The sequence below is a fragment of the Salmo salar genome, chromosome ssa05 (assembly GCF_905237065.1).
Source record: "Salmo salar chromosome ssa05, Ssal_v3.1, whole genome shotgun sequence".
In the NCBI taxonomy this organism is placed as follows: domain Eukaryota; kingdom Metazoa; phylum Chordata; class Actinopteri; order Salmoniformes; family Salmonidae; genus Salmo; species Salmo salar.
Window position 1 is genome coordinate 60,664,451 of NC_059446.1, and position 12,903 is coordinate 60,677,353.

Genomic DNA, 12,903 nt, shown 5'->3' on the forward strand with positions numbered 1-12,903 from the left:
AGTCTCTTTAGCACATCCGTTGAGGTCAAAGGAGGCATTCAGTCTATAAAATACCTGCCATTTCTAATGTTTACTGGATCCTCACTGACTTGAGCAGCATAAAGCTTAAAGAACTTAAAGTGCAATGTTTCCATTGATCTTGAGGTTCAATGAGTGCTTGTCGAATACTTACTTGTTTTTCGAGTTCAGATATACCCCCTCTGTGTTGTTGAGTCAGCGGATCATGGTCAAATCTGTTTATTTGTAGACCCAGTTTGATGTGGTCTCTCAGTGCACAGCTGTCTGCCGTTGGATTAAGTGGTGCGCCAATCGGTGAAGCGTGTCTATTTGACATGGACTTGAGTCCTTACCGATGGCTCCACCGATCTGTAAACAAAATGAATGTCTTAAAATATCAGATAAAGGCCTCTGTGGAAACCCTGCATCAGACACACAAACACAAACAAAATATTATCCAGTATGGATTTTTTCTGAGAGCAAGGGTTGATGTCCAACTTTTTTAATGCATTTGACTTTAAAGGGGATAAACACACAGATGTACTGATTCACCATTTCTCTAACCACTTCTCAAGTACATACCCGAGGGACGTAGGGGTGCTGAGGGTGCTGCAGCACCCCCTAACTACTGCTCAGTGCAGATTTGGCAGAGCTTCTGGTGTTGATGGAGTGATGGTAGTCAGCAGCAGAGCCCAGTGGATGAAGGCCTATTATAATGTCCTGGTAATGGACCATTGGCTGTAGTGCTTGTATTGATAAGATCAAGGAGCACGTGTGACTGCTTTTATGACAAGGGCAAAAGCAAAACAATGGCTGTAGACTGCACTGTACTGTAACCTCTGAGGTGTGAGGGACGGAGAGACTGCACTGTACTGTAACCTCTGATGTGTGAGGGACGGAGAGACTGCACTGTACTGTAACCGCTGCTGTATCAGCTAGAGGAGAAAAAGAGGGAGATGGTGGAAATGAGAACAGAAAAAAAGGGGACGGAGTAGAGGGAGAGAGTGGGGGAGGAAATGCATTATGAGGAGAGATGGAGCAAGGGGGGACCCCATCCTCTGAATTTTTTCTATTGAGAAATAGATGGTTTGCATGGCCTGTTCACACACGCTGTACAGTTTTCATACCCAACAACTCCCCCTTGTTGTTCTGAGACTGAAATAATGCATGGTGCCTCCCCGACGGTGGCCTCTTGCTATGCAGGAGGTTGGGAGTTCATGTAAAGGCTGTTTTTCTCTCCAGGATGGCAGGTATCTGATAACCGCGGCAGAATTCCAGTCTGACAGAGTACAGTAAACAACCATGTTGGGCCAGCAGAACAGCAAGTAACAAAGTGTAGCAAATGGCAAACAGCGGTGGTGGAGCCATCACTGTATTTGGTTCCTTGATCTGCATACACACTGAATGGGAAGGAGCCTAGGGTTCAGGAGCTAGGGGTTGCTTCCGGACATGGTGTTTGTCCTCAGATGCCAGCTTGTTGCAGGATGACTGATGATCTCTCAGGAAGTGTGTGTCCCTGCCCGTTTTCACAATTGGCCTTCTATCCCTCAGATTTGAAATGGTAATAGGAAGGATATCTTAGTCCAGAACACTGGTGCAGATTCATATAAAGTCTCTTTACATATTTAACCTTTCAAAGAATTGAAAACAATCCAATAAACTTATTGCATAAGTGCAATATATTTTTTCCACACTGACATCTCCAGGAATCTGTTTTAATGCTTGTTTTTGATTTCTGTCCACCATGATGTCTCCTTCTGGAAGTCACACTTGACCCCACTTGCTTGTTCTCAGAAAAATCTCATCTGCCTTATCTAAAACGGTTGCAAGGCGAATTAATGTTTTGGACTAGATTAGATGAGGTTTGATATGATTGAATGGAGGCCTGTTATTGGCTTTATCAGCATGCTTAGCTGGGGGCTTTTACATCTGACCACCATGACCGATGCATAAACATTAACAGTAGCTGATGGTGTGTCGCATAAAAGGCTATTTCCTATGATAATTTTCAAATGGCCATTTATTTGTTAATTGCCTGTTTGCTTCTGTCTGAAGGTTACATCGACATAGCTGCCCATGTTAACTTGATAATAGACTAATGCAATTTTAGGACACTGGCCTTTTCAATTCTTAGAATCGAAGGAGGGGGAGCCCCGACTCGTACATCAAAATGAATTTAATTACCTTAAGAGTCTGACTGAATACTCTGGTTTTGTGAAATCCTGTTGCGTCTAACTTAATATTTGCTGTCAATTGTTAACTGCGGTTGTAACGATCGTCAAAAGGAGTCGACCAAGGTGCAGCGTGGAATATGTTCATCTTGTGATTTATTAACTCAGAATACGATAAAAAGTAATGAACAAAGAAAATACGACCGTCACGTTCTGTAGGCACACAAAGCAATACAAAAATAAGATCCCACAAACACAGGTGGGAAAAAGGCTGACTAAGTATGGTTCCTAATCAGAGACAACGATAGACAGCTGCCTCTGGTTAGGAACCATACCCGGCCCAACACAAAGAAATACAAAACATAGAATGCCCACCCCACACCCTGACCTAACCACATAGAGAAACAAACCCTCTCTCTCAGGTCAGGGCGTGACAGCGGTTGGTTAAATGGTTAAGAACAATGACGTAATGATGTCATCGTCTTAACATCGAGATGAGCGTTGAGTCTTCTATTACCTTTGTGAATATTCATAGCAAACAAAGTGTTGGAAGTTCACTACAGTTCTAGTTAACCCTTTCTCCCTGTTTCTCTCCAGGATGCCAGGCAGAAGTTCCGCACGGTGCTGGTTGAGGCCACGGTGAAGCTGGATGAGCTGGTCAAGAAGATTGGGAAGGCGGTGGAGGAGTCCAAACCCTACTGGGAGGCCCGGAGAGTGGCCAGACAGGTGAGACACCACTGGGTGGACAGGGGGACTACGGGCTGGGGGTCTCTGCTCATATTGATCTAAGAAACAGTCCAAAATCTTTTATATACTGCTCAAAAAAATAAAGGGAACACTTAAACAACACAATGTAACTCCAAGTCAATCACACTTCTGTGAAATCAAACTGTCCACTTAGGAAGCAACACTGATTGACAATACATTTCACATGCTGTTGTGCAAATGGAATAGACAACAGGTGGAAATTATAGGCAATAAGCAAGACACCCCCAATAAAGGAGTGGTTCTGCAGGGGGTGACCACAGACCACTTCTCAGTTCCTATGCTTCCTGGCTGATGTTTTGGTCACTTTTGAATGCTGGCGGTGCTTTCACTCTAGTGGTAGCATGAGACGGTGTCTACAACCCACACAAGTGGCTCAGGTAGTGCAGCTCATCCAGGATGGCACATCAATGCGAGCTGTGGCAAGAAGGTTTGCTGTGTCTGTCAGCGTAGTGTCCAGAGCATGGAGGCGCTACCAGGAGACAGGCCAGTACATCAGGAGACGTGGAGGAGGCCGTAGGAGGGCAACAACCCAGCAGCAGGACCGCTACCTCCGCCTTTGTGCAAGGAGGAGCAGGAGAAGCACTGCCAGAGCCCTGCAAAATGACCTCCAGCAGGCCACAAATGTGGATGTGTCTGCTCAAACGGTCAGAAACAGACTCCACGAGGGTGGTATGAGGGTCCGACGTCCACAGGTGGGGGTTGTGCTTACAGCCCAACACCGTGCAGGACGTTTGGCATTTGCCAGAGAACACCAAGATTGGCAAATTCGCCACTGGCGCCCTGTGCTCTTCACAGATGAAAGCAGGTTCACACTGAGCACGTGACAGACGTGACAGAGTCTGGAGACGCCGTGGAGAACGTTCTGCTGCCTGCAACATCCTCCAGCATGACCGGTTTGGCGGTGGGTCAGTCATGGTGTGGGGTGGCATTTCTTTGGGGGGGCCGCACAGCCCTCCATGTGCTCGCCAGCGGTGGCCTGACTGCCATTAGGTACCGAGATGAGATCCTCAGACCCCTTGTGAGACCATATGCTGGTGCGGTTGGCCCTGGGTTCCTCCTAATGCAAGACAAGGCTAGACCTCATGTGGCTGGAGTGTGTCAGCAGTTCCTGCAAGAGGAAGGCATTGATGCTATGGACTGGCCTGCCCGTTCTCCAGACCTGAATCCAATTGAGCACATATGGGACATCATGTCTCGCTCCATCCACCAACGCCACGTTGCACCACAGACTGTCCAGGAGTTGGCGGATGCTTTAGTCCAGGTCTGGGAGGAGATCCCTCAGGAGACCATCCGCCACCTCATCAGGAGCATGCCCAGGCGTTGTAGGGAGGTCATACAGGCACGTGGAGGCCACACACACTACTGAGCCTCATTTTGACTTGTTTTAAGGACATTACATCAAAGTTGGATCAGCCTGTAGTGTGGTTTTCCACTTTAATTTTGAGTGTGACTCCAAATCCAGACCTCCATGGGTTGATAAATTGGATTTCCATTGATTATTTTTGTGTGATTTTGTTGTCAGCACATTCAACTATGTAAAGAAAAAAGTATTTAATAAGATTATTTATTTCATTCAGATCTAGGATGTGTTGTTTAAGTGTTCCCTTTATTTTTTTGAGCAGTGTATATTGGAACCGCTTTATTTGCCTAGTTCGCATTCTGTTTGCCTAGTTTCTTTGGGATTCATTAAAACCAGCACCATTGCGTACTCTTTGATACCAGGTTGACCACCACAACATTTCTAAATCACGGGGGTGGAGTGGCTCTGCGTGAAGCTGTGATCTTGGTTCCTTATTCTGCAAAGCCGTAGTTACTGTTAGAGGAGATCTGCTTCCACCTGCTCATCTAGATAAGAGCCCTGCAGCTGTAAACAGTCAGAGAGGAATCGCTGGGACCAAACCAGACGTGAAAAGGTTTTTAAAGGCCAACCGTTCTTCACTTCTTTTATTTTGTTCCCTGTGGTGTTCTTGGCTCTGCTTTGTTCCTCTCATTCAGGCAACCTCTATATGGCTTCTTAATGAGAATGCAGCTTTGTGAGGTTGTGATTTATGTTAATGCCCCTGACAACACAAATGAAGTTCCCTTATGGAAAAAGGAAGTTATTCTAAGTTTGAGGATATTGGATAGTATGAGTTCCTCTGTCTACCTTTCGCACATCTACTCAGGGGCGCAACTTTCATTGGGGACGGGGGGGACATAACCCCCCCCCCCACATTGAAATATAAAAAAACACAGAAGGGGACATATTTGCATATGTTATGATCTTGTGAAGGCTGGCTGAATTCTGGCAAAGAGTATGTTCTTTTATCTCAGCATGTCTACATATTCTCCCTTCTCCCTGTTTTTGTTTGCGTGGAAATGTTGATACTGGAGACTGTTATCAGAAGAAACTGTGTAACCTAGCATTTGTAGTGGCTAAGAAATGCATTGCTATTAATTGGAAGTAGGGTTGCAAAGGGTCGGAATCTTTCCATGGGAAGTTAAGCCTGGGAATTTGGGGAATTTTGCTTAAATTCATCAAAAAAGTTGGCTTATAACAGTGAACTTTTTTTGTGGGATACACATAAGGCAATTCTAGGTCTTGTGGCATATTTTGGTTAAACTATCCCCAATTCAATAGAATTGCAACCCTCTGCATGCACAGTGCATTCTTCCATCACATGTGCAGTGCACTCTTCCATCACATGTACAGCTGATTCTCAAGATCTTGCACATTAATGAGATGCTATTGAGCCCGCACTACTACACTGTCTGAGCCAAGGACTACATGCTTTCTGGTAAGTTTTGATTACAATACTGGGTGGGGTGAATATATTTTATATGACATACATGATTTTTTGTTAACTAGTAAGTAGTAGCCTACAGAAAAGTGTGTTTAAATCATTTCGAACTTGTTAACAATTTCTGCTAGTTAGTTTTTGCTACAATGTGGGTTTTAGCTTGTTTGAGCCTGCTAACTGAGGAGTGTTAATTCACCTGTTTCCATACATGTTTAATTTTAAAACATTTATCTTACAAAGGAGTTGTTTAATCTAACTGCTTAACTATTTATCTGTACATGGAATTGTATTTGGTTTTTTTTACAATTTTTTTCCTAATCTTTACAGGAAAATGCCACAGGCACTATCTGACGTGTAGAGACATTTCACTGCAGCCAATGTAGAAAGAAAATCTGTGTACATTTGCAAATATTGTGCCAAATCATATGTGAAGATTGCAACAAAGATGTGCATAAAGTTCCATCAGCGCTCACAACAAGCAACCTCTGACAAAAGTCCCTCTACTTCTATTCGAGGTGAAAATGATGAATCAGACACCTTATTGATAGCAACAGCTCATTATCCTCCTGGAATGAGAAGTCTTTTTGACTCAATGGAGGAATGTAGTCAGAGAAATGCTGATGAATGTCTTGTTCAAGCTGTGTATGCAACTGGTTCACCTCTGATGCTCACAGGCAATGTGTATTGGAAGAGATTTCTGAATGTTCTTCGCCCAGCATACACCCCTACCCCAGACATGCTTTATTTACTAATTTGCTGGATGCAGAGTTCAACAGAGTTCAATTGAAGGTCAAGCAAATCATAGAGAAAGCAGACTGAATTGCAATCATCTCTGATGGGTGGTCGGATTTGCGTGGGCAAGTAATAATTAACTACATCATCTCCACCCCTCAACCAGTATTCTACAAGAGCACAGACACAAGGGACAACAGACACACCCGTCTCTATATTGCAGAAGAGCTGAAGGCAGTCATCAATGACCTTGGACCACAGAAGGTATTTTCACTGGTGACAGACAATGCTGCGAACATGAAGGCTGCTTGGTCTAAAGTGGAGGAGTCCTACCCTCACATCACACCCATTGGCTGTGCTGCTCATGCATTAAATCTGCTCCTCAAGGACATCATCACACTGAAAACAATGGATACACTCTACAAGAGAGCCAAGGAAATTGTTTGGTATGTGAAGGGTCATCAAGTTATAGCAGGAATCTACCTCACCAAGCAAAGTGAGAAGAATAAGAGCACCACATTGAAGCTGCCCAGCAACACCCGTTGGGGTGGTGCTGTCATCAGAGTCTTTCCAAGAAATTGCCATATCACAGTCTGCCGATATGGAGCCAAGTAAGAGAAGAAATCCGTACTGCCCTGCCCACTTCATTGTTGCTCCAAGCAGAGGAAACTGCAGTTCTGAAATAAATAAAAAAGCGTAAAGACTTCTACCTGAAGCCCATACACGCCGCAGCATACATGTTGGACCCCAAGTATGCTGGCAAGAGCATCCTGTCTGGTACAGAGATCAACAAGGCCTATGGTGTCATCACTACCATGTCTCACCACCTTGGCCTGGATGAGGGCAAGGATCTTGGCAGTCTGGCAAAGTACACTTCCAAGCAAGGGCTTTGGGATGGAGATGCAATATGGCAGTCGTGCCAACATATCTCATCAACCACCTGGTGGAAAGGACTTTGTGGATCTGAGGCTCTTTACTCTGTTGCCTCCATCATCCTCCAAATCCCACCAATATCAGCCGCCTCAGGTTGCAACTGGTCCTTGTTTGGGAACACACACACCAAAGCACGCAACAGGCAGACCAATACATTTGTTGCCATCTGGGAAGATTTGAGGCTTTTTGAGCCTGACAACGAGCCATCCTCAACAAGGTTGGAAAGTGACAGTGAAGATGAGGCCTCAGAGTCTGATTTTCAAGAGGTGGTCCAGGGAGAAGCCTGAGAGGAAGACAACCAAAGCTTTAGTTTCTAGACTATAATTTTACAGATGTATGTTGAAAACGTTTTTGGGAGATGCGATGGATCATTGGGGATCATTCAATATTCCCTTTTGTTGTTCAGTGGAATCATCCCATGTGAAAAGTCAACTCATTTAATTAAAGTTCAATTCGTAACTAAATAGATTTTTCTATTGGAAGGATTTAATAATTTGCAATTATGTCTACTTATGATAAGGTAAATATATCCAATGCAAAAAAATCTACATTTAAATGGTATTAATATTAATTTGTATATATTCCTGTAAATTCGCATATATTCCCGTTAATTCCCACGGAAGGTTTCCACCCCTGAATATTCCCCAAAATGTGCAGCCCTAATTGGAAGGTTGGTTATCCTCCCAGAATGTCACAATGGATGGCATAAATGTCAAGTTATGCATCACTAGATTTGATTTATTACAAGATTAAGGGTACACTGTGCAACTTTCATAAGGTTTGGGTGCCTTATATGGAATACTTTATGACAAAATGGGTCTGTATTGAAAACCCAAGATATTTTTAAGTCGAGCAGTTGCAAATAGATTATTTTTTTCATTGGCACACGAGACACCGGTCTGATTTGCGCCGGTCTCAGTGGACTAATCCATTGAGGAGGCCGCGGGGATGGCACGGTCCAAGAATATGGGGATTGTGGCTCAGATGCACAAGGCACGTCTCTCTCCAGAATGCGCTCTCTTCCAGCCATTTCGTGGGTATTCATTGTTTCATAACTTCATTGTGTGCAATGTTTGCAGTGTCTTATCGATTCCCCATTACATATATCACCAGTAGTAGACTACATTTACCGTTAATTCATATAATTTCTAATCTGCGATATTTGTTTGTGGTAATTTCTGTTAAGGCATTGAATATATTTTAATTGCAGTCATTTATTGTTCTTATTTTCGGAGTGGATATGTGAACTCACAACCTATGCTACACTTGTCAGAAACAAGTTTTTATTTCATTCCATTTACGAGTTTTGTCAATGTATTAATCGTCTTTTGTTTGAAACGCTCCTGTCAACTAAGGATGCACACCTGATTACGCATATAGAAGTAGGACTAATTTACCTGGCCTACACACAAATATAGGCTCATAAATGTTCCTATAATGAGCTGTGGAGCTTCTACCAGTAATTATTCTTCACCTCAACAGCAAGTAAACAAAGTCTGTTTTTGGAATCAATTGAGAATGACAAAAGTTCCTCAAAGTATTTGAACAATATTTCCAGCTCTCTCCCATTCAATAAACACTTGACATGAAAGTGAAAAATGTAAAGCTTTGATCCAGTGGAAACGTCGTAAAATACCTGATTACTTGCACAAATGGCACAAATGGCCTACAGCTGTGTCTGTCCTGAGCTCACTGGTGCGGGAAACTCTGAGGGCCCAGAATATTTTATACAGTGTTTCAAGTTTGCTAGCATGAGTTTCTGGGTGACCCAGTTGATAGTTGATACAATGTTTCAAGTTTGTTGCAGACAGGGCATGCATAGCCAATGTGATTTATAGGATATTTATTTTTATCAGGATATTTTCTACCTGCAGGCTGCAATGTTTTTATGTGTTGGCTTTATGTACGCTATTTTTACGTAGTTGGCAATGGCAATAAAAGTAACTTTTAGATTTTTATCATTTTCATTTAGATTTAGATAGAATGTAGATTAACCACAGACAATGATTTTGACATTGAAAGACTTGTAAATGAAATTAAACTGTTCCATGAAAATGTGCATATGAAAATCATAACTAGCACGCAGATTGGTAGAAAGGGTAAGATAAATTGGCCCTCCAAATGGAAAAGATTGCCGAGTGCTGGTGTAGCCTATTACCGGCAACTTCAGGAGTGTAATTCTGCGAAGCGGGAGCAGCAGGGAAAATAAATTGTTTTGTTTTTTTCTGGCTAGGCAATCTTGATCTCTGGCTCTCTCTTGAGTCATTTGTGTGTCTTAATTATTTAATCAAACAGTCTGCTTAAAGCATCAAACAAGTTCAGTACATATACAGTTGAAGTCAGAAGTTTACATACACTTAGTTGGAGTCATTAAAACTCGTTTTTCAACCACTCCACAAATTTCTTGTTAACAAACTATAGTTTTGGCAAGTTGGTTAGGACATCTACTTTGTGGATGACACAAGTAATTTTTCCAACAATTGTTTACAGAAACATTATTTCACTTATCATTCACTGTATCATAATTCCAGTGGGTCAGAAGTTTACATACACTAAATTGACTGTGCCTTTAAACAGCTTGGAAAATTCCAGAAAATGATGTCATGGCTTTAGAAGCATCTGTTAGGCTAATTGACATCATTTGAGTCGATTGGAGGTGTACCTGTGGATGTATTTCAAGGCCTATCTTCAAACTCAGTGCCTCTTTGCTTGACATCATGGGAAAATCAAAAGAAATCAGCCAAGACCTCAGAAAGAAATTGTAGACCTCCACAAGTCTGGTTCATCATTGGGAGCAATTTCCAAACGCCTGAAGGTACCATGTTCATCTGTACAAACACTAGTACGCAAGTATAAACACCATGGGACCACTTAGCCGTCATACCGCTCAGGAAGGAGACACGTTCTGTCTCCTAGAGATGAACGTACTTTGGTGCGAAAAGTGCAAATCAATCTCAGAACAACAGCAAAGGACCTTGTGAAGATGCTGGAGGAAACAGGTACAAAAGTATCTGTATCCACAATAAAACGAGTCCTATATCGACATAACCTGAAAGGCAGCTCAGCAAGGAAGAACCCACTGCTCCAAAACTGCCATTAAAAAAAGCCATACTACGGTTTGCAACTGCACATAGTGACAAAGATTGTACTTTTTGGAGAAATGTCCTCTGGTCTGATGAAACAAAAATAGAACTGTTTGACCATAATGACCATCGTTATGTTAGGAGGAAAAAGGGGGAGCCTTGCAAGCCGAAGAACACCATCCCAACCGTGAAGCACGGGGGTGGCAGCATCATGTTGTGGTGGTGTTTTGCTGCAGGAGGGACTGGTGCACTTCACAAAATAGATGGCATCATGTGGAAGGAAAAGTACGAGTATATATTGAAGCAACGTTTCTAGACATCAGTCAGGAAGTTAAAGCTTGGTCGCAAATGGGTCTTCCAAATGGACAATGACCCCAAGCATACTTACAAAGTTGTGGCAAAATAGCTTAAGGACAACAAAGTCAAGGTATTGGAGTGGCCATCACAAAGCCCTGACCTCAATCCCATAGAAAATGTGTGGGCAGAACTGAAAAAGCATGAGGGAGCAAGGAGGCATACAAACCTGACTCAGTTACACCAGCTCTGTCAGGAGGCATGGGCCAACATTCACCCAACTTATTGTGGGAAGCTTGTGAAAGGCTACCCGAAACGTTGACCCAAGTTAAACAATTTAAAGGCAATGCTTCCGAATACTAATTAAGTGTATGTAAACTTCTGACCCACTGGGAATGTGATGAAAGAAATAAAGGCTGAAATAAATCCTTATCTCTACTATTATTCTGACATTTCACATTGTTAAAATAAAGTGGTGATCCTAACTGACCTAAGTCAGGGAATTTTTACTAGGATTAAATGTCAGGAATTGTGAAAAACTGAGTTTAAATGTATTTGGCTAAGTTGTATGTAAACATAAGACTTCAACTGTAGCTGATTTTGTCAAAACACATATAGGGTGTGTCTATATATAGAAAAATACAAATTTTAAAATGTCAACCAATCAATTGGTCGAAAGAAAAGACTACTCTCTACTCTTTTTTTTGTCGGTGACAGCCCTAGTAGAAATGCATAAAATTAGCTTCAGATGCCCAGGTTATGTCCCCCTCACTAAAACCAAAGTTGCGCCCCTGCATCTACTGGCCCAGTTATTTCACTGAAAGCAATGGTATGAAGCCATGATGTGTTCAGGGGTTCAATAAGAGTTTGGCACATACTTGAAGGATTGAGACTTAACTCCATGGCTCTTATTTCCAGACTAGGTTGGCAGGGATCTTAATTATGAACAAGTGCAGGGCTCGCTTGTCTGTCATACTATGCTGAGCTCTGCAACAAGAAGTCAGTGGGACCCGACTGCATAGCACGATTCTAGGGCACTGGTCTCACACACCACACACATCACAGGTCTCATCGTTCGATGGTGTGGTTGGGAGCATTACAAAGCGGTTGAGGTTGAAATGAGTCAGTGGTACAGTAAATGGCTGCCTCTCTAACATGGTTTGAGTTAATCAACCTCACAGTGGTGACTGGAGCAGAGCCCTTCTTAACACAGCAGTCCTGAATCAATCATGCAACAAACACTCTTCCTCTCTTTCCCTATCTTCCGATTCCTCTGTACTCTATCTTCCTCTGTCTTCCTCCTCTTCTATTGAAGGGCATCTCCATTCTCTTTCAGTGGGTGAGCATGTACACAATGTTGAACTTGAATCATTGTTTGCCCAGAGGGGTGGAAATTCTCTATCTCTCTGTTTTGTTGAAGTAGCCTACATGAGCAATACATTATCATTTGCTTTAGAAGGCTAATGATCAGGTACACAGGGAGTGGCGGCGCTGTGGAAAAATGCTCTTGACCATAACTCAGGCTTTTGCATAACAAAACAATAGATGGTCACTTACCTTAGATGTTGAGAAGACTTGCTAGTATATCCTGAGGTAGTAGGTGTCACAAGTTAATGGTTGACTGCGCTTGTAAGTGGATCAGAGACCGCTTGACTCGGCCAGAAAGTTTTTTACTGTATGTGTCCTGAGGGATCGCTTGGGTACCCTGCACTTTCTTTGACAGCTCCCATTTTTAAAGTGCTGAATCAGAGTGCCTCGATTGCTGCAGTCACCGGTAGTGTAAAATGATGAAAAGTGTTTTTCTTATACCTCATGAAATATGTATCGTTTCCTTCTCGTTAACCTCAGCTTTGAAGAGTGTGGCTTGACAAAAAGTAGACCAGTCAAAATTTGGAATTGGGATTTGGTTTACTTTCTGAATTAACTGGAATTGTTGGGGTCAAACATTGAAGTCCTATTCCCCTTCCCCTCAGCTGCCCAATCTTGTCTAGAGAGTAGGTACAGCTAGTGGGAGGAAAGGTGGAACAATAGAGAGGAGGAGAGTGGTGATGTGTTGTGGCTGGTGCAAGGTTTGGGCACAGTCTACCTCCCCCCTCTATCTCGCCCCCCTCCCTCTCGCTCTCCTGCACGGCCCGTTACCGACAG

General features: G+C 42.9%; 1 protein-coding gene across 1 annotated transcript in view; it reads left to right on the forward strand.

The window, feature by feature from the left end:
• Positions 1-12,903, forward strand: part of LOC106605354 (SH3 domain-binding protein 5) — a 30,669-nt gene that overhangs the window by 1,307 nt on the left and 16,459 nt on the right. Inside the window, exon 3 of the mRNA XM_014200875.2 lies at positions 2,766-2,894. Within this exon, the coding sequence (XP_014056350.2) occupies positions 2,766-2,894 (129 nt within the window). The remainder of the gene's footprint in view (positions 1-2,765; positions 2,895-12,903) is intronic.